Here is a 26,143-nt window from a genome sequence, read left to right on the forward strand (position 1 = left end):
TGGTGGGGGTATGTGATCACTAGGACCCCAATCCCAGGCTGTGTGTGCTGTATCAGCAGCAGAATTCAGGGGGAGTGGTGGGGCTATGTGATCACTAGGACCCCAATCCCAGGCGGTGTGTGCTGTATCAGCAGCAGAATTCAGGGGGAGTGGTGGGGCTATGTGATCACTAGGACCCCAATCCCAGGCTGTGTGTGCTGTATCAGCAGCAGAATTCAGGGGGAGTGGAGGGGGTATGTGATCACTAGGACCCCAATCCCAGGCTGTGTGTGCTGTATCAGCAGCAGAATTCAGGGGGAGTGGAGGGGGTATGTGATCACTAGGACCCCAATCCCAGGCTGTGTGTGCTGTATCAGCAGAATTCAGGGGGAGGGGTGGGGCTATGTGATCACTAGGACCCCAATCCCAGGCTGTGTGTGCTGTATCAGCAGCAGAATTCAGGGGGGGGAGTGGTGGGGCTATGTGATCACTAGGACCCCAATCCCAGGCTGTGTGTGCTGTATCAGCAGCAGAATTCAGGGGGGGGAGTGGTGGGGCTATGTGATCACTAGGACCCCAATCCCAGGCTGTGTGTGCTGTATCAACAGCAGAATTCAGGGGGGGGGAGTGGTGGGGCTATGTGATCACTAGGACCCCAATCCCAGGCTGTGTGTGCTGTATCAGCAGCAGAATTCAGGGGGAGTGGTGGGGCTATGTGATCACCAGGACCCCAATCCCAGGCTGTGTGTGCTGTATCAGCAGCAGAATTCAGGGGGAGTGGTGGGGCTATGTGATCACCAGGACCCCAATCCCAGGCTGTGTGTGCTGTATCAGCAGCAGAATTCAGGGGGAGTGGTGGGGCTATGTGATCACCAGGGCCCCAATCCCAGGCTGTGTGTGCTGTATCAGCAGCAGAATTCAGGGGGAGTGGTGGGGCTATGTGATCACTAGGACCCCAATCCCAGGCTGTGTGTGCTGTATCAGCAGCAGAATTCAGGGGGAGTGGTGGGGCTATGTGATCACTAGGACCCCAATCCCAGGCTGTGTGTGCTGTATCAGCAGCAGAATTCAGGGGGAGTGGTGGGGCTATGTGATCACTAGGACCCCAATCCCAGGCTGTGTGTGCTGTATCAGCAGCAGAATTCAGGGGGAGTGGTGGGGGTATGTGATCACTAGGACCCCAATCCCAGGCTGTGTGTGCTGTATCAGCAGCAGAATTCAGGGGGGGAGTGGTGGGGGTTTGTGATCACTAGGACCCCAATCCCAGGCTGTGTGTGCTGTATCAGCAGCAGAATTCAGGGGGGGAGTGGTGGGGCTAAGTGATCACTAGGACCCCAATCCCAGGCTGTGTGTGCTGTATCAGCAGCAGAATTCAGGGGGAGTGGTGGGGGTATGTGATCACTAGGACCCCAATCCCAGGCTGTGTGTGCTGTATCAGCAGCAGAATTCAGGGGGAGTGGTGGGGCTATGTGATCACTAGGACCCCAATCCCAGGCTGTGTGTGCTGTATCAGCAGCAGAATTCAGGGGGAGTGGTGGGGGTATGTGATCACTAGGACCCCAATCCCAGGCTGTGTGTGCTGTATCAGCAGCAGAAGTCAGGGGGAGTGGTGGGGGTATGTGATCACTAGGACCCCAATCCCAGGCTGTATGTGCTGTATCAGCAGCAGAATTCAGGGGGAGTGGTGGGGCTATGTGATCACTAGGACCCCAATCCCAGGCTGTGTGTGCTGTATCAACAGCAGAATTCAGGGGGGGGGAGTGGTGGGGCTATGTGATCACTAGGACCCCAATCCCAGGCTGTGTGTGCTGTATCAGCAGCAGAATTCAGGGGGAGTGGTGGGGGTATGTGATCACTAGGACCCCAATCCCAGGCTGTGTGTGCTGTATCAGCAGCAGAATTTGGGGGGGGAGTGGTGGGGCTATGTGATCACTAGGACCCCAATCCCAGGCTGTGTGTGCTGTATCAGCAGCAGAATTCAGGGGAGTGGTGGGGCTATGTGATCACCAGGACCCCAATCCCAGGCTGTGTGTGCTGTATCAGCAGCAGAATTCAGGGGGAGTGGTGGGGCTATGTGATCACCAGGACCCCAATCCCAGGCTGTGTGTGCTGTATCAGCAGCAGAATTCAGGGGGAGTGGTGGGGCTATGTGATCACCAGGACCCCAATCCCAGGCTGTGTGTGCTGTATCAGCAGCATAATTCAGGGGGAGTGGTGGGGCTATGTGATCACTAGGACCCCAATCCCAGGCTGTGTGTGCTGTATCAGCAGCAGAATTCAGGGGGAGTGGTGGGGCTATGTGATCACTAGGACTGTTTGTGGAGTAGTGACCAAAACTATTTGTAAACCATTCTGATAGCTTTGCTTTATGGTGCGGTGCCTACATTTTTTAAATATATTTTAGTAATGCTGAGGCTGACAGCAGATGTGCTGGTGACTGGGAAACTCCTGTAACTCCTTTCCTGATTACCGCTTCTCTTCCTCGCTGCAGGTTTGCCAAGCGGTAAAGGGAAAAGCCCCCTACGGAAGAAGTTGGGTGCCGGTCCGGCAAAGCGGTCCGTCCCTGCAGAGGAAAGCAGTTGTGAGAAAGGCTGCCAGGTGACCAGCGAGCAGATCAAAGCAGACATGAAAGCAGCCAGCGACCTGCCCGAGAAGAGCAAGAACAAAGACCTGGGAGGGGACTCTCCTGCCACCCCCAGCTCGTGCGACGTGGCCTCTGCTGAGCCCCCTCCCAGCAGGCCAGCTGCTACGGACTCCTTTTGTACAAAGTGCTCGTGCAGCCAGGCTGCAGAGCCACAGAGCAGGACTAGTGGCTGCCAGGAGGTGGAGGGTTATGCTGTGAGTGGAGCCTGCTCTCCAAACGGTAATGGATTGGACGTACCAGTCAGGACACTCCCGAACTGTGGGTCTCAAGGTGAGAGGCCTGGTGAGGGTGTGTGTGGGGGACAGACCTGCGGACGGGAATACCATAACCATTTTCTGCACAGACCTCTGACGCGAGCCCGGAGCCGTTTGTCTCAGGTTCCACTGGTGTCTGAATCAGGTACACTCTCAACCTACTGCATGTCTCGATGCATCCTGCCAATGGCCAGAGGGTCTCGCTCGTGTGTTCGGGCTCTCTTTAACTTTAAATCTTTTTCTTTCTCACAGTCCTTATGTGCTGACTGAAAATTTGCAGCTGTATTTTAAAGGCAATATTGCAGAAGTAAGAAAAAGATTTGACTTGGAACTGTCCCACTAAAATATCAGAGATAAGCCAGATGTGCAATTTCCTTCTTTTATTAAAATGTTTTGCTGTAATTTGTGGGTGCCTGGTTTATCTTTGGTATTTTTTTTTTTGATGACTTGCTACCATAGTATTAATATTGTATCAGTATGTGGCTGCTGCTTGCTTGTTTGTAATTGACAGTAATTGCTCTGAGTTGTCTGTTAAATATTATTTATTTATTTATTTATTTAAAGTCTCTTATATACAGATAGCCGTTCGCACATCACATCGGTTCACAAAGAACAAAAAACTTTTGGGCAGCGCCCTTACATATAACCGATAACAATACAGATAAGAGGGAGTAGGCAATGCAAATTAATAGATCAATAAATAGTATCCTGCTAAGACACTTATACTGTGTGAAGCAATGGCCCAGAGAAGGTTCCAGCATGAAGGAATGCAGGAGAAACACGGAGGCCCGTGTGATTCAGGTATGGGCTGGGCCCTGGGGAAGGAAGAGACTCACTCTGTGGGGTGAGCTCAGTGCTGAGGGATTCAGGCTCATGAAAGACTTTCTTTCGTCTTCAGCCAGCAGAGGGAACTGAATTGCCTTGGGGGAGTACTGGCAAGAGGGGAGCAAACAAATTGTCTGTCACATGAAGCCAGGTGCGTTGCTCGGTGGGTGTAGAGATGGGATTTCAGAGGAGGAAGGCTTTTTCTGCAACCCTTCCCTGGCCAAGGGAGCTGGAGCGCTGTCTCCTTGAGTACTGCTCATTGTTACTTTTGTCTTCCAGTGTCCAGACCTGGCTGGCCACAGTGAACCTTGATCCTCAGTCTCCCACAATGCATTACACAAAGCTGGAAGACTCATCCTGAATTTTACATACACACAATAATTGTATAAAGGGAAAACTGCCTGCCTCAGCTTTTATTGTAATCATTCAGCCACTGTGCGGCTCAGCAATTTAGCTGAATACACTTATCCGGCTAAGTTACTGCTGAATATACCCGGCTATCTTAGAGGGCACGACCAAAGTTAGCTGGACACCTCCCTTATCCACCCATTCGCTGTCCTTGAGTTATCCAGCTAAAATCTTAGCCAGAGAAGTCACTTATCCGGCTAGCTGGTGCCTACTGACCGTAGCCAGATGTTCAGCAGTGCCACTTAACCAGATAAGTTGGACTTGGCTGGCTAATCTTTTTTGAATATTGGGCTCGCTCGCTCTCTCTCTGTATATATTGCTTTGACAGCATTGTCATAGCAATAAAGGAATCGGAATCTGCAAAGCTGCGAAATGTTGAGTTGTAAAAGATGTGCCAGTGATGGAGTGAATCATACAATACTCTTTGTACATAGTGACTGCATCTGAAGCAGCCCATTACCCTGAGGGACACCAGCAGATTAAAGTCTTACAACATGAAGCTAGTTAACTGGGCAGTTGTGCAAATGATACTAGCATTCAGCCATTGGCATTTGCATGGAAGCCAGTAGCTTATTTCACAGAAGCTATCAATTGGCAATGGCTTTTAGTCGCCTCTTATGCAGCCTTTGCCAGGTTAAGTTTAGCGATCCCATGAGAAAACGAAATCAGGAGAGCCTGGGGCACATAATTGGTGGAAGTGCAGGAGATGAGGTAATTCTATCCCTTTCCCTTTCCTTAGAGGTGATCACATCAAAACCTCGACAGTCTATCAAACGGAAGCGCACCGCTGACAAATCCACAAGCACAAGTGACCCTGTGATTGAGGACGATCACGTGCAGGTAAGGCCTGCACGTCAGACACTGGGTGATAGGAGTATACTACCGTCCAGCTGGCCAAAATGATGAAATGCTAAGAGAAATCAGGGAAGCTGTGCAGTAATAATGGGAGATCTCATTGCCACTACTGTAAAACACGTATGAACAATATTTCAGAATTAACATGTGTTCTTTTATGACAATAATTCACTTACTACATTATTAGGGACCATCATACCACCCGTGACATGCATGCATTTGATGCCTGTATTTTCAGTCACATTGGGTCATCTTTAATCATCGGTCCTGTAAAATTTAAATGCAAGCAGTCATTTGTGCTTTTTTTTGCTTTTTTGACTCAATGTGACTGAAAATACAGGCATCAAATGCATGCATGTCACGGGTGGTATGATGGTCCATAATAATGTAGTAAGTGAATTATTGCCATAAAAGAACACATGTTAATTCTGAAATATTGTTCATACAACGTGTTTTACAGTAGTGTTTACCTTATCGTTGTATTCTGTATGAAACTTTGGATATTATTGGTAGATCTCATTACCCCAATATTGATCAGGACATGCTAGAGAGGTAAAGTTCCTGGATGGAATAAACAACTGCTTCATGGAGCAATTGGTTCAGGAACCAACGAGAGAGGGAGCTATTTTAGATTTAATTCTTAGTGGAACGCAAGATTTGGTGAGAGAGGTAATGGTGGCGGGGCCGCTTGGCAATAGTGATCATAACATGATCAAATTTGAACTAATGGCTGGAAGTGGGGGAGATAAAAGTAAATCCACGGCTCTAAACTTTCTAAAGGGAACTTTGATAAAATGAGGAAAATAGAAAAAACCTGAAAAGTACAGCCATAAAGGTTAAGAGTATACAACAGGAGTGGACATAGTATTTTTTAAACAGTCTTAGAAGCGCAGTCTGGATGTATTTTATGCATTAAGATAGGTGGAAGGAAGGCCAAACAACTGCCAGCTATGTTAAAAGACAAAGTGAAAGAGGCTATTTTAGCCAAAAAAAAAACTTTCTTCAAAAATTGGAAGAAGGATCCATCTGAAGAAAATAGGAAAAAGCGTAAGCATTGTCAAGTTAAGTGTAAAACATTGATAAGACAGGCTATGAGAGAATTTGAAAAGAAGATGGCCATAGAGGCAAAAACTTTTAATAAAAAACTATTTAAATATATGTGAAGTAGGAAGCCTGTGAGGGAGTCAGCTGGACCATTAGATGATCGAGGAGGTAAAAGGGCACTTGGGGAAGATAAGGCCATCTTGGAAAGACTAAAAAATTCTTTGCTTTGGTGTTTACAAATGAAGATATTGGGGAGATAACTTCCAGAGATGGTTTTCAAAGGTGATGATTCAGATCAACTGAACCAAATCACGGTGAACCTGGAAGATATAGTAGGCTAGATTAACAAACTGAAACGTAGCAAATCACCTGGACCGGATGGTATATACTGCATGGTTCTGAAAGAACTCAAAAATGAAACTAGTAATTTATAACCTATCATTAAAATCCTCCATTGTATCTGAAGACTGGTGGTCAATGAATAACCGATATTTAAAAAGGGCTCCAGGGGTAGTTCTGGAAACTATAGACCAGTGAGCCTGAGTTCAATGCCAAGAAAAATTATGGAAACTATTCTAAAGAACAAAATCACAGAGCATTAAAGACATGATTTAATGGGACACAGGCAGCATGTGTCCCATGCCTCACAAATCTGCTTCATTTTTTTGAAGGGGTGAATAAACGTGGATAAAGATGAACCGGTAGATGTAGTGTACTTGGATTTTCGTTTGAAAAAGTCCCCCTTGTGAGGCTTCTAAGGAATAGGAGTCTGTGTCCTTTCGAGGATTACAAACTGGTTAAAAGACAGGAAACAGAGAGTAGGATTAAATGGTCAATTTTCTCAGTGGAAAAGGGTAAACAGTGGAGTGCCTCAGGGATCTGTACTTGGACCGGTGCTTTTCAATATATTTATAAATGATTTTTAAAGTGAGGTAATCAAATTTGCAGATGATATAAAATTATTCAGAGTAGTTAAATCACAAGCAGATTGTGATAAATTGCAGGAGGACCTTGCGAAACTGGAAGATTGGGCTTCCAAATGGCAGATGAAATTTAATGTGGACAAATGCAAGATGATGCATATAGAGAAAAATGTTACATGATGTTGGGTTCCATATTAGGAGTTACCACCTGGGAGAATATCAGGGTGTCATAATGGACAATGCATTGAAATCGTCCACTCAGTGTGCTGTAGTGATCAAAAAAGCAAACAGAATGTTAGGAATTATTAGGAAGAGAATGGTGAATAAAACGGAAACTGTCATAATGCCTCTGTATCGCTCCATGGTGAGACTGCACCTTGAATACTGTGTACAATTCTGGTCACTGCATTTCAAAAAAGATAGATGCACTGGAGAAGGTACAGAGAAGGGCGACCAAAATGACAGCAGAGATGGAACAGCTCCCCTGTGAGGAAAAAGTAAAGATATAGCACTGTTCAGCTTGGAGAAGAGACGGCTGGGGGGGGGGGGGGGGGGTATGATAGAGGTCTTTAAAATCATGAGAGGACTAGTACGGGTAGATGTGAATCGTTTATTTACTCTTTCAGATAATAGGACTAGGGGGCACTCCATGAAGTTAGCAAGTAGCACATTTAAGACTAATCGGAGAAAATTCTTTTTCACTCAACGCACAATAAAGCTCTGGAATTTGTTGTCAGAGGATGTGGTTAAGGCAGATAGCTTAGCTATTTTTAAAAAAGGTTTGGATAAGTTCTTGGAGGAGAAGTCCATTAACTGCTATTAATCAAGCTGGCTTAGGGAATAGCCACTGCTATTAATTGCATCAGTAGCATGGGATCTTCTTAGTGTTTGGGTACTTGTAGCCTGGATTGGCCACTGTTGGAAACAGGATACTGGGCAATTTCTTATGGATGTGCTGCCTGTGCAGTAGCTTTCAGGTCCTGAGATGTGCGTAACCACTTGCCTCTGTGGCTTGTATGTTTTTTATTTAAACCTTTCTTCTCAAACACACAGGAACTGCTTTAATGCAACAATAGAAATATCCCCCTTCTTATCTGTTGTTTGCCTGATGGTTTTTTTCTCATTCTCCTCCTCTGCCACCTTGTTTCACTTTCATTAAATAACCCTCCTTCCCCCGACCTTCGCCTGTATAATATTTCAGAGTTCCCAAACTCCTCTTTCCCTTGAAGGGAGACCTTTTCCATTGCATTCTGAAATGTCTTCTTAAGGCAGGCTTTGCCCTGTCTGCCTGACCCACTGCCAGCCTGCTGCACAGACCCCTGTGACTTCCATCATGATCCCGCCCTGGCAATGTAAAAGAAATGAGTGAAATACAAACCTGTAAATGTCTCTCTAAAGTCCACGCAGAGTCCCTGCTTACAGGATGCAGGCCAGGGAACGGAAACCTGCATTATTTATCTATGAAATAGCATCAAACACTTAAATATGGGCCAAATGTATTGAATAGGAAGAAATGAAAATGCGGGAGATATCTTTCCATGGTGTGCAGATAATCTCATGCATATTCGTTGTGGATGTCTTGAAAACCAGACCTGTCTGTTGCACTCCAGGACCAGAGTTGCCTATCCCTGCTGTATTGGCTCCTTGCAAAGACGTTGATAACACTAAGCCATCCGGACATTTGCGCTTGCGGGGAGCTGAAGGTATCACGGCAGGTATAGGTAGCTCAGTTGGAGTATCTGCCTCCCAGGGTTCATGCAGTGCTTATAACTGACTGACATTATTTCATTGTGTATGGTTTGAATCACGAGCCAGGCTTGAGCTGCTCCCTGACCTATCTTAGGAGTGCCATCAAACTCTTATCCCCCTCTCTTCCTAGGATCCCCATGCTAGATAGAGGTCCCACAACTCTGATATAGTGTCTGGTCTCTGCACCATCTCTTCTCTCACTCTCCTGCCCCATCCCTTTCTGAGCCTGACTCTCGTGTTGTTTCTCCAGGTGCTGACTCTCAAATCCAAAAACCTGGTTGGTATCACATTAACCAACTGCGGCATCACTGACCTTGTGCTGAAGGACTGTCCCAAGATGATGTTTATTCATGGTAAGTGCTTCTGTCTGCTCAGGAGACACAGCTGGGCTCAGCCTCCCACCCTAACCCTCCCACCTTGGTTCTTAAACATGTCCTGACTGGCTATTCCCATCTCTTTCTCACGGATCATGTAGTCTTTGATGCTTTGCCTGGATTACGGCAGGGCTCTTAACAGCTGGATATGTGCTGCTGTTTGTAATTTCTATTTATTTCTCCTTTGAGTATGCGTCATGCTAACTGAAAGAGAACGGGCCCGTCAGCGTTAGTGAGTCTTTGGCAGGTTTCCCACATGGCCTGCATTTGTATCGCTGCATACGTCGGTTTCTTGGATGATGTAATGGTTATGTCATGATTCTGCATTGAAAGGACTGAGAGTCCTAGGATCCCTATTTCCTTCTTGTTTTGGGTCAGGGATGGTTTTGAATTCTAGGAAAGAAGTATCTCATATCAGTTGATGGCTGTTGATTAACTGGGTGCTGTGATGTAACATCAAAGACCTGCAGGACTGAATGACTTAGAGTTAAGAAGGAATTAATATCTGAATGCAGTAATAGCATAAATCCCGTCTCCTTTTATGTAATCTTACATGAATAATATACATAAGACTGATTCTCCCGCTGCACCAGTAATTTCTTGTTCCCTGTACGTACCTGGATCAGTCCAGACAGTGGGTTATGTCCCCAATCCAGCAGATGGAGTCAGCACAAGCTTTGAGGGGGCGTATCCATATATACTACTACCCCCTCTGCAGGAGTTCAGTATCTTCTGACTCCAGCAGATGCGAGTAGGGGAATCAGGCTTCCCCTCCTTTTTCTTCACTTTCTTGCTTGATTATGGCTTGTTGTTGGCTTTTTCTGTGGATCAAGTTTGTATCAAGTTTGTATTAAGTTTAAAAAAAAAAAAAAAAAGGCAGAGTTCTTTCAACTCCTGGGGAGTGGCTTCTCTTCCTTGTCTCTTCTCTGCGGCCTTGCTGTTTATTTCTCGTTGCAGCCAGGGGTAAGTTTGTTTTTCCTTTGTAGTTTTTTCCTTTACAGCTCAGCCCCCGGTGCCCGCGAAAGCCGGTGGAGCCGGCCTCTTCGCTCTTTACTCCCTCACCCGCGGCCATTTTACAGCTCCTCATGGGCTGCTGAGCCATTTAGGGAAAGATGTCTGGGGCGGGTCGTGTGGCCAGGAAGGCCCCCCCGCGGCACCCTCCTCTATTTTCAGACAGCGGGCAGTGCGGGCCGACCGGGCCCCCCCGCAGCGGCGCCTTTGTGCGCGTGGCCCCCCCCGTGGCTTTTTCTTTTCTCCTGCAGCGATCCCGATGCCGCGGCCGTCCCGCTGTGCGGCCTGCGGAGACCCGGGGTCCCGGATTTCCCGGGAGGGCATCTGTGCACGATGCCTTCCCGGGGGGGAAGGTACCTCACAGTCCCTGACTGATTTCTCTTTTTTGCCCGGGCGGTGCGGGCCGGCCACTCCGCCATTTTTGGCGGGAACGGCGGCCATTTTACATTCTGAGCGCCCTGAGGCGCAGGCCACGAGGGGGAACGGATCCCTGGAGGCCACGAGGGAGAACGGATCCCTGGAGGACTCTACCAGCGGGGGTGTTCCCCCGATTTTGGTGCAGGAACCAAGCACCCAGAGCCAGGGAGCAGGAACCACGCCGCCCCCGAAGCGCTCCCGAGCAGGCCGGGGTTCTCTCCGGAGTTTATCCTGCTCATGCATACCGCTTATCTGCAGGGGCTGGAAGCACCTGTGGGACCCCCCCCCCCTCCTAAGATCCCTCGGATGTCGCCCTCGACGCCGGCCCCCCCCGACCCTCCGGGAGTGGGGGCCTCCCGCCTTCCTACCCGGGTCTGATCCACGCCCGCGGCAGTGGGGGCGGTGCCAGACCCAGCGGGACATGGACTTGACCTCCCGGACGGGGGACAAGGGGACGGCACACAGGAGGGGGATGATCCGCGTACCCTACGCCTCTTCCAGAGGGAAGAGCTGGACGACCTCATCCCGCAGATCATCCAAGAATTAGATTTGGATCCGCCACCAGACCCGCCTGCCCCAGTAGCTCCCGCTGTCATCACTTCTTCAAGGAAGGGAGATCCTGTCCTGGCGGCACTCCGGCCGAGGGCTCGGGCTTTTCCCATTCATGACTCGTTTTTACAACTTCTCACCAGGGAATGGGACACCCCGGAGGCCTCCCTGAAGAGCAGCCGGGCTATGGAAAAGCTGTACCCGCTCCCCGAAGATTTTCTGGACCTCATCAAGGTCCCAAAGGTGGACTCCGCAGTGTCGGCGGTCACGAAGAGGACGACTATCCCAGTGACGGGAGGTGCGGCGTTGCGGGACACACAGGATCGTAAGTTGGAAGTTTTCCTTAAGCGGGTTTTCGAGGTCTCCGCTCTGGGTATGCGGGCGGTGATGTGCAGTTCGCTTGCCCAGCGGGCTAGTCTCCTTTGGGTGCAACAACTCCTCACGTCTCAGAACCTGCCGTCCGATGAGGCTGCCCAGGCAGATCGGCTAGAAGCCGCAGTGGCGTATGGGGCGGACGCCTCGTACGACCTTTTTCGGGTCCTCACAAGATCCATGGTTTCGGTAGTGGCAGCACGACGACTACTGTGGCTACGCAATTGGGCGTCTGATACGTCCTCTAAGTCCAGTCTGGGCTCTCTTCCCTTCAGGGGCAAGTTCCTCTTCGGGGAGGATTTGGACCAGATCATCAAGTCCCTGGGGGAGAACGCTGTTCATCGGCTGCCGGAGGATAGGTTTCGACCATCCAGAGCGTTTTCTTCTTCTCGGACCAGAGCCAGAGCGCAACGGCGCTACAGGGGCTACAGACAGACGGGCTCCCGGCCATCCGCCCCCAGGTCTCAGCCCTGGTTGCGCGCCTTCCGCGGGCATCGGCCCGCACGCACTACTCCCGGAACCGGGAACCCCTATACCAAGTCTTCACAATGATGCCAGTCTCGCCCACTCCCCTGTCCCCAGGATTGGGGACCGACTAACGTATTTCTAAGCGGAGTGGGCACGGATCACCTCGGACCAGTGGGTCCTGGATACCATAAAACACGGCTATGCATTGGAATTTGTCCGCCCCCCGCAGGGAAGGTTCATCTTTTCCCCCTGTGGCTCGGACCTCAAGAGAGGAGCGGTGCAGCTGACTCTGGACAGACTCCGGGAGATAGGCGCTACTGCGCCTGTGCCCTTCGGAGAGGTGGGCTCGGGCCACTATTCCATCTATTTCGTCGTACCAAAGAAGGACGGTTCCTTCCGGCCTATCCTAGTCCTCAAGGAAGTCAACAAATCCCTTCGAGTCGTTCGGTTCCGCATGGAAACACTCCGGTCAGTGATTGCGGCGGTGCATCGGGGGGAGTTCCTCGCCTCCCTGGACTTAACGGAGGCCTACCTGCACATTCCCATCCGCCCGGACCACCACAGTTTCCTTCGTTTCAAAATTCTGGACCAGCATTTTCAGTTCACGGCTCTCGCGTTTGGATTGGCGCCGGCGCTGCACACCTTCACCAAGATCATGGTAGTTGTGGCGGCAGCTCTCCGGAAGGAGGGCATCCTGGTTCATCCTTATCTGGACGATTGGCTCCTCCGGGCGAAGTCATTCGATCATGGACGCTCAGCGGTGACTCGAGTAGTACGGTTTCTACATTCCCTGGGATGGGTAGTGAACTTCTCCAAGAGCTCCCTCATGCCCTCGCAACGCTTGGGTTTTTTTTGGGGGCAACTTTCGACACCCTACTGGGCAAAGTTTTTCTGCGCCAGGACAAAGCTCAATCCTTGCGGGATCACACACGACGGTTCTCTGCGTTACCAGAGCCCACCTCCTGGGACTACCTGCAACTCCTGGGAGTGATGGGGTCCACCATCGACCTTGTACCTTGGGCTTTCGCGCACCTCAGGACCTTACAGTGGGCGCTCTTCTCCCGTTGGAAACCAGTATTGCAGGACTATCAGATGATTCTCCCGCTCCCACAGAATGCCAGGGACAGTCTGGGCTGGTGGTTGGATCCGCCGAACCTGGCCCGTGGCAAGTCCCTCGATCTGCCAAATTGGGTGGTGGTGACCACCTATGCCAGTCTAGCAGGCTGGGGTGCAGTCTGCGATCGAAGCGCCACGCAGGGGACGTGGTCCACGGTGGAGGCGAAGTGGTCAATCAACCGTCTGGAAACCAGAGCGGTCCGGCTAGCTCTGCGACATTTCCTCCCGCTTCTTCGGAACCGAGAAGTCAGAATCCTATCGGGCAACGCTACCACCGTGGTCTACATCAACCGACAAGGAGGCACGCGCAGCCCGCAGGTCGCGCTCGAGGCGGCGCTGCTGATGCAATGGGCGGAGCGTCATCTCGTCCGGCTAGCGGCCTCGCACGTCGCCGGTGTGGACAACGTCCAGGCGGACTTCCTCAGTCGTCAACTGCTGGACCCGGAGAGTGGTCTCTCTCCGACAAAGCAATGCAACTTCTCGTCCATTGGTGGGGGGCCCCCCACTTGGATCTGATGGCGTCCGCTCTCAACGCCAAGGCTCCATGCTTCTTCAGTCGCTGGAGAGAGCGCGGAGGGAGTGGATGCCCTGGTCCTCCCGTGGCCGCCATATCTTTCTTTTCCACCATGGCCCCTGGTGGGCAGGATGCTCCGCAGAATAGAAAGCCATCAGGGGACCGTGGTTTTCGTCACCCCAGAATGGCCCAGGCGACCCTGGTTTGCGGACCTGCTACAGCTGGTGATCGACAGGCCAATCAGGCTGGGGCACCTCCCCCAGCTCCTACATCAGGGCCCGGTATTTTTCGAGCAGGCAGAATTCTTCTGTCTTGCAGCCTGGCTTTTGAGAGGCGCCGCCTCCGGCGTCGGGGCTACCCGGAGGCGGTAGTATCCACGCTATTGCGGGCACGAAAGACATCGGCCTATGTTCGAGTCTGGAAGGTGTTCGAGCTGTGGTGTACCAGCCAGGCCACGAGACCCGCTAAGGCTTCTGTACCTCAGATCCTTCAGTTTCTACAGGCGGGGGTGGAAAAAGGGCTCGCCTATAATTCACTACGGGTTCAGGTGGCCGCCCTTGGCTTGCTGTTGAGCGATGGGGGCTCTCTTCTACAGCATCCTGACATTGCTCGTTTTCTCAAGGGTGTCAAGCATATGCGTCCTCCGTTACGGGACCCTTGTCCCTCCTTGAGTCTTAACCTTGTGCTTTGCTCCCTGTCGGGACCACCGATCGAGCCGCTGCGCAGCGCAACGATAAAGGATCTCACTCTCAAGACTGTATTTCTTGTGACCATCTGTTCCGCTCGACGCATCTCGGAGATGCAGGCTCTGTTGTGTAGAGAGCCCTATCTCCGTTTCTCCGACTCTGGAGTTTCGCTTCGCACCGTTCCCTCCTTCCTTCCGAAGGTGGTTTCTGCATTCCATGTGAACCAGACGGTGGAGTTGCTGTCCTTCTCTTCCTCAGAGCCGAAGTCTCTCCGTCTCTTGAATGTCAAGCGCACTCTGCGCCTCTATCTGGAGGCTACAAATGAGTTCCGGACCTCTGACCATCTCTTCGTACTCTGGGCCGGTCCTAAGAAGGGGTCTCAGGCCTCGAAGACTACCATTGCCAGATGGCTGAAGGCCGGCATTGCTGCTTCTTACATTGGGGCGGGACGGACTCCCCCACCCGGAATCGTAGCGCATTCTACACGTTCTCAGGCGGCTTCCTGGGCGGAGGTTCGCTCGGTATCCTCGCAGGAAATTTGTAGGGCAGCCACCTGGAAATCGTTACACACGTTCTCGAGGCACTATCGTCTGCACCTCGCCTCTTCGGTCTCTGGACACTTTGGCGAGCAGGTTCTCCGAGCAGGCCTCGCAGGACCCCACCCGATTTAGGGAAGCTTGGGTACATCCCACTGTCTGGACTGATCCAGGTACGTACAGGGAAAAGAAAATTATTATTTACCTGCTAATTTTCGTTCCTGTAGTACCATGGATCAGTCCAGACGCCCACCGCGTTTGGGTTCTTGATCCTGCTCAGCTCTGCGCTGCTTCTTGCTCGCAGTTGTTTCTTTTCGCTGTTTTTCACAGCTCCCTACAAGTTGGTAGGATGTTTGCAGTTACTTGTTGCGGTTACAATTGTTTTCATTATCTGTTTCCACAAACTTGATCCTTCGGGGGTTTCTACTCGGGCTTTGATATACTCGATACTGAACTCCTGCAGAGGGGGTAGTAGTATATATGGATACGCCCCCTCAAAGCTTGTGCTGACTCCATCTGCTGGATTGGGGACATAACCCACTGTCTGGACTGATCCATGGTACTACAGGAACGAAAATTAGCAGGTAAATAATAATTTTCTTTTCTCTTTATTGCAACGTCTCTGATGCCTGTTCACAAGAAAAAATCAGTAGTTTTATACCAAATCTAAATTTGCCTTTGCTGGGTCTCTAGCTGTAGTGCCTAAAGTTAGGACAGAGACATCTTTTGGCTGTGCTGCCAGTTACAATTTATAAAACTCTTGTTTTCTTTTTGCCCAGATTTGTAGTGGTTTTGTGACCTGATCTCTCATTCCAGTGAGCAGAAATAACAACATTGCCTCCTTAATCTCTCCCCAGAATAACCATCTGATAAAATCTTACTCCTGGATGCTCAACCACCCATTTTTCCCTGCATGTTCACGATTTTATTGTTAACTTTTTAGCCACCAGATGTCGTGTATTGAAGCATTTAAAGGTTGAAAATGCACCGATAGTGAATCGCTTTGACTATGCCCAGTGCAAGAAGCTGAATATGGAACAGATTCTGGATCAGATCCTGATGATGCCGCCTGAGAGGAACCGGATTGTTTACCTTCGCCCCATGCAGCAGGTAAAAAGCTTTTATGAATTATCCTGGGACTTCTCAAAGTCATGGTTAAGAGGAGTCAGGAACAGTCTTCTGTGTGTATCCTCAGCACATTAGAAGAATGGAAATGAGCACTGGGGGTAACCTGTGGTAACTTTTCTGCAGGGGGTTAACCTGCACAGAGTGGCATTTACAATCTTAAACAGAAGGCATAGGATGTAATCTGTAAGGAATGGTACTTGTAGTCCTAAACACCTTACTGGGCAGTCTGGATGAGCGCTTTTGTATCTTTATGTGCTGACATTTACTGTATTTCTGAATGTATGGGCATTCTTAGGTTCTCTGCCACTGATGTATAAGATGCTTCTTGAAAGCGGACGCCCAGGACTTAGCTCTGAAAGCAAATTGCTCTATAGCCAGGAAAAGCTGGCATTCCAGTCACTGGTCTGGTCCGCATGCTGTGATTCTACTATGTGTAATTATTGAAAACCCAAGCACTTGCAAACATAAATTTATTTATTCACACACACACAAAGTTTTAGCAAAACCATGCTAAAGCTTTATTTTAAATTTAAAAACAAAGCATGAAATAGCCTCTGTGTTGACAGGTGGGAGTGGCTGAAGGGCTTACAGTTGTCCAGAGTTTCATGGTGCACAGTCCCTGGAGCTTTTCTTATTTTCTAGGTGGACACGTTAACCTTAGAGAAGAAGATATTCAGTGGGCCGTACCCCTACCACATCTGTATCATCCACGAATTCAGTAACCCTCCCAACATACGGAACAAGGTGCGCATACGCAGCTGGATGGACACGATAGCAAACGTTAACCAGTGAGTACCCAATTCCAGTAACCTTGCCTGGGCACTTCAGAGTTGTCTCCACTTAAGCTTTCTCCCCACTTGGGATGAGGATTGTTTTCTTACTCGGCACACAAAAACGGATTACAGAATCTCTCTAATGAATCCATGTGTAATAGTTTTCGGTGCTGCCCAGGACCATTGATCAGTTTTGTAATCTGCTTTAAGCTGCTGCTCTTTAATTCAGCCATTGCTGTAAGCCTGTATCCTCTCCTGCTTTGCCTCTAGAGAGCTCATTAAATATGAATTCTTCCCTGAAGCGACACGAAGTGAAGATGATATAAAGAAATACAGAAAGTACCCCTGGGGGAGGAATATTTATACTTTAGAAGGTGAGTAGGAGACGGACGATCTGTTTCACTAAAGCAAATTGCTTGTGTTTACTCTGTGGAGATAAGAGGCTGAGATGTGAGCAGTTCTGCTTCTTTCTTGCCATTCACCAGAATGTAAAAAAGAAGCTGAGGCCTGTGCTCAGTAAAAGGCAGAAGAACTGCCCTAATGGAAGAAAACGGGGCAGTTCCTGTCCAGACTCTGTACTGCAGGTCTTTCAAGTAAGATGCAGAAGAATCCGCGTGAGAAGCCACCAGTGTAAGTTCTCCCCATGAAACGTCATCGGCTGAGATGCAGTGTCTTGCTGTGGATTGGTAACTGGCTGAATCCGTTTTCCTGCTTGAGAGAGGTGTCCCTGGGATCTGTACTGGGACTCATTAATGATCTAGAAAAAAAAGAGTCCTGAGAGATGGTAACAAAATGAATCTCAGTAGTTAAAACACAAGGTGAGGTACTGCAGGAGGCCCTTATAGGACTGAGGAAAAGGGAACTTAAATGGCAGACAAGTGCAAAGTGACTGTATGTACGTTTTAATTGTAATGCGCCTTGAACAAATTGGAAACAACGGAATAGAAATTGATGATGTAGATACTCAGTGCTGGGTTCCTTGTTAGGAAAAGGACCTTGGACTCTTTGCATTTGAATTTGATTTAATCACTCGCCTTTCCGAATCTAAGCTCAAGGTGATTACAGTCTAAAACGATACCTGAGGCAGTGGAAGGTGAAGTGAGTTGCCTATGGTCACGGGGGGGGGGGCAGCAGTGGGATTTGAACCCTGGCTTCTCTGGTTCTCGGGCTGCTGCTCGAAGTACTAGACTACACCTCCATTGTGGAAAATGCATTGAAATCCTCATCACAGTGTGTGGCAGTGGTAAAAAAAAAAAAAGCAAACAGAATGTTGTTCGTTATTTGGAAAGGACTAGAGAATAAAAATGGGGATATCATCGTAATTCCTCTGTGTCAATCCGTGGTGCAACCACACCTTGACTGTTGTGTGCAGTTCTGGTCACTGCATCTCACAAAGACATAGGAGAAGGACAAAAACTGATAAAGGGGTTGGTAAAATCAGGAGTGGGTTCTTTACCCTTTCAGAGGGGAAACTTCCAGAAACAGGTGGCAGATTTAAATCAGATTTAATAAAGTGTTTGTGTTTTCAGTCTGTGTACATTTAAGTTCGGGAACTTTTTGTCAGAGGACTAGTAGTACAGCTGGGTTTGAAAATAGTTCAGACAACTTTCTGGGGGACAGGGCCATTAACACTTATTAGCCAGACAGATGCAGGAAATAAGCAAAAGGTGTGGATCTTCCCATTAAGATCTGCTGAGTACATTCTAGTAGTCCAGACAGGATGCTGAGCTTAACTGACCATTGGTGTGATCCAGTATAGCACTTCTTATGTTCTTAAAAACCCTGCTCAATACCACATCAAAATCAACCAAGGACATAAAAATATCCCCAGAGCTAATCGCAGGCGAGCCAGGTCTAGATGCAGGTAAAAGCAAACCTATTTGTCTTGCTACTCTGGAAATACCAAGCAGTGAAGCAGAGACGAGATCTGTGAGGTCTCAAGTACCTGTAAGTCATCCCTAGTTTTTATGATGTATTTAAAATTATCTGTAAAAGTTCTGTTCCTGTTCATACCCTAGATCAGTCCAGACAAATGGGTTTTGCATCCCTACCAGCAGATGGAGGCAGAGAACAAAAACTTTTCAGGCACTGATACTTAACCGAGAGTGCCACCTGCAGTCCCTCAGAAGAAGATATAGTTTTAGAATAGGTTTAGACAGAAGTGAAGACTGTGTTCGCAGAGGTGTTAGGCTATGGCCAGGTTGTTTCCCCTGCCAAAGGACACCTTAGAGCTTTGGATGCTTCCAGAAGTGGATGCAGCAGTGTTGGCAGTGATGAAGAAGACAACCATCCCTGTGGCAGGGTCAGCGGCGGTGAAAGATGTCCAGGACTGGAAGCTAGAGAACCTGTTAGAGGTTGTTTGAGGTCTCGGCTCTGAGTCTGCGCTAGTCTAATGCAGAGAGCTTGTTTGTGCTGGGTGCGGAAGGTGTAGGAGAAGTCATCGGGGACCTCTGCTGATTCTGGCCAGGATGCTCAGTTGGAGATGGGGAGTGGCCTATGTGGCAGATGCCCTCATGATATGCTTCGGACTTCGGCTAGAAATATGGTGTCCACTGTGGCTGCTCGAAGACTCCTGTGGTTGTGTAATTGATCAGTGGATGTGTGGGCGAAGGCGCAGCTTTGTAATTTCGCCTTCAAAGGAAAGTTGTTGTTTGGGGAAGACCTGGAGAAGTTGATGAAGCATTTGGCGGATTCTAAAGGGAATAGATTGCCCGAAGATGAGAGAGGAAGTACGAAGAGCTTTCGGCCGTGCACGTGCTTCCGTGAGATGAAGAAATTTCGCTTCAACTGAAGTTCTTTTGGATCCACGCAGAAGCAGGCTTCAGGAAGACAGCAGTCCTTTTGAGGGACCCGTAGGCTAGCAGGCAGATCGCTTCTGTCTAACAGCCTGACTTTTGAGAGGCAATGTTCCCACTTGAAGGGGTGTTTGGAACCAGTGATTACTATTCTTCAGGCTAGAAGATCCTCTACTTCTTTGGCGTATATCAGAGTTTGGAGAGTGTTTGAGTCCTGGTGTGGGGTCCATGACGCTGATCCTTTGCAGGCGAATGTTGCCCAGGTCTTGACCTTTTTGCAAGAGGGCTTGTCAAAGGGTTTAGCTTATAATTCTCTGAGTCCAGGTGGCGGCCTTGGGTTGCGTCAGGTAGGTTGTAGGGACGACCCTTAGCGTCTCATCTGGAGTAGTACATTTTCTTAAGGAAGCAAAGTTTTTATATCCTCCAGCCAGTAGACTTTGTCCGTCCTGGAATCTTAATTTGGTTGTTCGAGTACTGTGTGGACCTCCCTTTGAGCAGGGCTTCTTTGAAGGATCTTCCCCTGAAGATGGTGTTCCTGGTGGTGATTTGCTGAGCGAGACAATTTCAGAGCTTCAGGCCTTATTGTGCAGAGATTCCTTTTTGTGGATTTCCGATGATGATGTTTTGTTTTGTGCAGTTCCTTCGTTTTTGCCCAAGGTCGTGTTTGTTTTCATCTTAGCCAGATGGTGGAGCTGCCGGGATTTCCACACCTGACGTCTGATTCTCCCCATGCAAGGGAACTTCACGTTTTGGATGTGCATTGGGTTCTCTTAACTAATGGATTTCGGAAATCAGACCATCTCTTTGTGTTATTTAGTGGAGCAAAGAAGGGTTGCAAAGCCCTAAGAGCACGATTGCACAGTGGTTAAAGGATGTGATTGTTCCGGCCGATCCTAGAGGGATTACAGGCAGCCTCCTGGGTGCAGTGTCAGTTGGCTTCTCTGCAGGAGAGTTGTCGAGCAGCAACTTGGTCTTCTTTGCACACTTTTACTAGACATTACCATTGGATGTCAGGGTCCCGGAAGAGGCTTCCTTTGGTGAAAGTGTGTTGCGTGCAGGTCTTTTGGGATCCCACCCAGGTTAGAGGGGCTTGGGTACATCCCATTTGTCTGGACTGATCTGGGGTATGAACAGGAAAGGGAAGTTTGGTTCTTATCTTCTAATTTTCATCCCTGGAATACCACAGATCAGTCCAGACTCCTGTCCCATTATGATTATTCTTTCGAAAGACCTTTCCTGCTGCTGGATGCTGCTAGTGATGCAGAATTATGAATGAGATTGTTATTTTGAGACTGGAAGTTTCTATTTCATTACCCTAAGTTGAGGGTTCAGTTTGGCTGGGGTTTCCAACTTATTTATTATTTATTTATTTAATGGTTTTTCTATACCGCTGCTCATCAAAGATATCACGTCGGTGTACAAGGAACAAAAATACGCAATTGCGTGTACATATAACAGGATAATAATAGATGAATTCTAAAACTTATTCCTCATCTCGCTCTAGAGGAAGAAATCTTTGGAGTTTGGGAAGTAGTCATCGTGGCTTGGGGACAGGTCACTATTGAGGGACTGCAGGTGGCACTCTCGGTTAAATAGTATTACCTGCCAAGTTTTTATTCTCTGCCTCCATCTGCTGGTAGGGATGCAAAACCCACTTGTCTGGACTGATCTGGGGTATTCCAGGAACGAAAATTAGCAGGTGAGAACTGATTTTCCTATAACACTCTGGGCACTAGTGAAGCCCCCACATTGAATTCTAGAGGCTCAGCCTTTGTGAGAGGACAATCAATTCAGGGAAGGGCTGCCAGCTCCAGGTGTACTCGTCAGGAGGAAAGATGGAAACAGTCAAATATTTAGCAGTTTCCAGTAAAGTAAAAGAAGGTGCAATCTTCTGTAGAAAAAGAAAGTCAAGAATCAAGGGATCAGGATAAAGGAAACTTCCTTATGGAGAGTAGTAAATGCCTGGAGGTGGGAAGGAATTTGTATGGTTATCTGGCCAGAATGGTTGAGGACAAATGAAGGAAGACCACCAAACTGACTTCAATAAGGAGCAATATCCTGTATGCGGTCAAGCTCGTATGACTGACAGATGGGAGAGCAGTATTGGGGGGGGGGGGGGGGGGGGGGGGAACGACAGTTTGGCAGACTGGCTGGGCCAATTGATCCTTATCTCCTATCAATTAACGTGTAACTATATAGCAATCAAACAATTATATATTATATAATTAGCCAAAAATATATAGGAACAAGTTATAAATCCAAGAAATATGTAATGTTTCATCTATACTTGCATATGCAGCAGAGGTATAGTAAATTCTTCCTGTTGTTCAAACACAGAATAGACTAAAAATCCTTTATAAACATTTGGAGCATTACTAAAATCCTCTTATTTGTCCTGCCTGTGCGTCAGCTGCCTGAACCAGAGACTGTCTCTGTGTCTGCACTATGCAGCGTATACCTAATAATGGCCCACCCAGTCTGTTGTTTATTCCTGACCGCACGCTGCCAGCCACAAAGCATGACCGCCTCTGCCCTCTCAGAATCCCCGATTTAATTCACCCTCTCTGCCTGTAACTCACCACACGAGAGAGAGGAATTTGAACCAAGGTCCCAGACGAGAACGTAACCTTGCATCCCAGTGGGTTTTCATTTATCGGCTTAACCTCTTGGCCAAGTTGTGGGTGGGCTTAGAACGTTTTTGCTCTCATTAATATGGCCGGGCCTCGTCTCTTTCAGGTATTGTAGATGGGGCCCCCTACTCCCTGATCACAGATTTTCCGTGGCTCAGATCTCTTCGCACAGCAGAGCCTAACAGCTACGCGCGATACGACTTTGAGGATGACGAGAAAAGTGAGTATGGAAAAGATGTTTCCTTGATGAGACTGTGTCGCCAAACCATGTCAGGTGTTTATTTGTGTAAACTGTGTGACAGGAAGGATTAAAAAGGGTGGATGTGCTTTTGCCAGAAAGAGGGAAGTGCCTGATCAGTATCTGAGAAGCCCATTGAATTCTCACTGGCAGTGCTCGTATCATTAGCCACCTACGGGAGACTCAGATCTTCGCTGTGAATATAATTGTTTGCCCTTTCTAACTGCCATGCACCTTCTCTGCCGTTTTTCTGGCTATTGCCAATCAAGCTCCCTGTTTAGTGAGACTTTTCTTGCCTGCGACGTTTGCGTGTGCCCAGGTCATTGGGGCCCAGTAATGGACAAATAGTTAATGACATCAGACATTCTCAGGGTAACGATTTGGGACGTCACTCTGCATTTTGACCACAGTGGGAAAATATTTTCATAGCTAATTAATTTTATTTTGTTCTATGAGCTGTCTGAGTGTTCACATTTACAAAGTTTCTGTTGTGTTTGTGGTTTGGACTAAACTTGGCTCTGTGTAATGTATAAAATTGCCCCTTCTCATTGGTATAGAATGTTCCAGCACTTTTATTGGATTTCTGACAGACACCTTCCGCGTACCCTGGATCTGAAGTCGTTGCATTCAGTCACAGCTTTTGCCTTTAGTATCCTCTGCAAATAGTCAGACTTTACCTTCTATCCCTTCCACAATGTCGCGCACAAAGATATTGAACAGAACTGGACCCAATACCGATCCCTGTGGCGCTCCACTTAACACAGTTTTTTCTTTGGAGTAGGTTCTATTTACCATTACCTGCTATCTCATATCAATCAACCATTTTGTAATCCATGACACCACCTTGGCGCTCACTCCCAAGAATCTCATTATATTCACAAGCCTCCTATGAGGCACCATCTCAAAAGCTTTGCTGAAATCCAAGTAAATCATATCTAGCACTCTTCCTTAAACCAATTCTCTAGTTACTCAATAATAAAAAGAAATCAGATTTGTCTAACAGAGCCTTCCTCTGGTGGATCCATTCTGCTTCGGGTTCGGCAACCTACCAGACTGTAGCTAGTTTACTATCATTTCCCTCAGCATCATCTCCATTACTTTTCCCACCACTGAGGTGAGGCTAACCGGCCTGTAGTTTCCAGCCTCCTCTCTGCTCCCACTCATGTGAAGCGGGACCACCACCGCTCTTCTCCAATCACTCGGCACCACTCCCGTATGCAGGGGACCCACCAGTACATCTCTGAGCTCCCTAAGTATCCTGGGATGAACTTCATCAGGCCCCATGGCTTTGTCCACTTTCAGTTTTCCTAGGTCTTCCCATACATTCTCTTCTGTAAATGGGGTTACATCTACCCCACTGCCATCCATGGTTTTGTCAACCAGTAACTGTGTCTTCCTTAGTGAACATTGGAACTGAAGTATTTGTTTAATATTTTTGTCATTTCTTCACCGCTCTCGACACGTTGCTTCTCGTTACCTTTCAGTTTCACTACACTGCCTTGAAGTGCTTAGAAGTAGCTGACCAGTCATGAAAGGCAGAATTATATAAATCAAAAAAAGTATTGAGGTTTCATAATAAACTTCATCCACATTCGGCCCTGGGCCTGGCTTTTGCAGACTTCACCCACCCTCAGCTATTTTTATTTATTTATTTATTTATTGTTTTTGTTATACCGAGTTTCATGACAGGCATCACATCAACCTGGTTTACAATTAACAAAGTGTGAAAGGCATAACGTAGCGTAATAAACAATATTCTCAATAAAAACCTTGAACTTTAAATACAGGGAATCAGAAAAGGATGTGAGAAAGTTACAAAAAACAGGGAAAATTAACTTGGAACTGGAAGAGGGGAGATAAAGGAACAGAGCAATATTTACATTTCAGCCAATTAATGTAAAAGAGTAACAAGATGAGTAAATAAGACTATGCGAATAAATGTGGCGGTATATCACTGTGAGATGGAACATATGTATCTAGAAGGCTAAATATGACACAGAATATGAATAAATATAACCCAGAATTTAGATCCAGTTGTGCTGTTGCGTGAAGGTTTTATTCAGGGCTTGGAAATGCTTTTTTGAAAAGCCAAGTTTTTAGTCTTTTCCTAAATGTTAGAGAGCATGGCTCCTGTCTTAAGTCTGGTGGGATAGAGTTCCAGAGAGCTGAACCTGCTGAAGAGAAGGCTCTGAGACTCAAGGATTTATGTTGGAAGGTTTTGGCCTTTGGAATTTGGAGAGACTCTTTGTAGTATTCCCTGATGGGTCTGACGGAAATGTATTTTTTAAGTGGTATTTGTAGGTCGATTTGCGTGTGTTGGTTGATAGTTTTGTAAATGATGTTGATGGTTTTGTACATGATTCTATAATGGATTGGTAGCCAATGGAGGTTTTTGAGGATAGGGGAAATGTGGTCGATTTTCCTGGAATTTGTAAGGACTCTGGCTGCAGAGTTCTGAACCATTTGTAGAGGTTTAGTTTAGTTTATTTGTAGAACCATTTGTAGAGGTTTAGTTTAGTTTGTATTCTGAACCATTTGTTTAGTTTGTATTCTGAACCATTTAGCTTAGTTTGTATTTAGTTTAATTCTAAATTTAAGTTTGTATTTAAGTTTGTATTTAAGTTTGTTTAATTAAAATTTAAGTTTGTATTCTGAACCATTTAGTTAGTTTGTATTCTGAACCATTTAGTTTAGTTTGTATTCTGAACCATTTGTAGAGGTTTAGTTTAGTTTATTTGTAGAGGTTTAGTTTATTTAAGGAAACAAACGCTCTAGAGAGCGTTGCATTTAGTCTTCCCCAGGGATGATCTGCCATGTGCATGATGCCTTTCACCACTTTATATCAGAGCAGTGATGATTTGGAAAATTTCCCTGTCCACTACCCCTGTTTCTCTCTCTGCTTGATTCCTCAGCAACGATCTATGCCCCGCGGAGGAAAGGGCAGCTGTCCGCGGACATCTGCATGGAGACAATCGGGGAAGAGATCTCAGAGTTGCGGCAGATGAAGAAAGGTGTATTTCAGCGGGTGGCCGCCATCTTCATCCACTACTGCGACGTGAATGGAGAACCTGTGGAGGACGATTACATCTGAGAGGATCTCTGCCATGGCAGAGGAAGAGGAGGCACGGCCTGGGGTCCCTGAGCTGCTGCACATTGCTCAGTCTGGGTTTATAAATAATTATACAAAATAAGCGATAGCAATGACTAAAAATAAAAGAAACTGCTTTCTAAAGTTGGATTGTATGTTTATACTGTTAATTTAATAGTGAAAACCCTCATTCAAGGGCAGCTGCTTTTCTTATTTTGTACAAATAGTGGGCGGAGTCTGTTTTTAACCTGTGCCTTTCTATAGCGTCTGTGCGGACTGAACCGATGGAATTCGTGCTGTCTCGTGTCCTGTCTACCTTTTGTGCATTAGGAATAAGAGGAGATGAATCTTGGAAAGACAAAAACTCACAAAGGAATATAGGAAACAATAAATACAAATTACACTTACTCAATTTCTGGCCTTTTTTGTTTAAAGTTGGGAATTCTTATGACGTCAACAGTATTTGTTTAAGGTTTGATGTGGCTGCTAGAAAAACGAATTGCAGAGCAATTTATTTTGTACTTCTGCACCTACTGTGGAAAGGATGAAATGTGGCTTTGCTTTAGGCCTGAAGACTGTGTGACCTGCCACTGCTAACCATTTCTATGTGCTGGAGCCGGGCCCTGTTCCGTGGTGCTCACAGTCGAGATGGGGCAGACAGACAAGACAAATTTTACATTGCGAGTGCTGCAGCAGAAAGCACTGACCACATGCACACTGTAGCATAAGTGACAGGACAGATTCCCTGGAGGCTGTGCTTGTATGTA

The 26,143-nt window shown here is 47.6% G+C and overlaps 1 protein-coding gene across 1 annotated transcript in view; it reads left to right on the forward strand.

The window, feature by feature from the left end:
* The window catches only part of FBXO38 (F-box protein 38), a 58,634-nt gene extending 32,851 nt beyond the window's left edge, over window positions 1–25,783 (forward strand). Inside the window, 8 exon segments of the mRNA XM_029583492.1 lie at window positions 2,471–3,022; window positions 4,850–4,950; window positions 8,932–9,034; window positions 15,668–15,834; window positions 16,495–16,640; window positions 16,896–16,999; window positions 22,157–22,270; window positions 25,201–25,783. Of these exon segments, the coding sequence (XP_029439352.1) occupies window positions 2,471–3,022; window positions 4,850–4,950; window positions 8,932–9,034; window positions 15,668–15,834; window positions 16,495–16,640; window positions 16,896–16,999; window positions 22,157–22,270; window positions 25,201–25,379 (1,466 nt within the window). The 3' untranslated portion in view covers window positions 25,380–25,783.
* Window positions 25,784–26,143: the final 360 nt, after the last annotated feature.

This window comes from Rhinatrema bivittatum, chromosome 18, assembly GCF_901001135.1.
Source record: "Rhinatrema bivittatum chromosome 18, aRhiBiv1.1, whole genome shotgun sequence".
NCBI classification, from domain to species: domain Eukaryota; kingdom Metazoa; phylum Chordata; class Amphibia; order Gymnophiona; family Rhinatrematidae; genus Rhinatrema; species Rhinatrema bivittatum.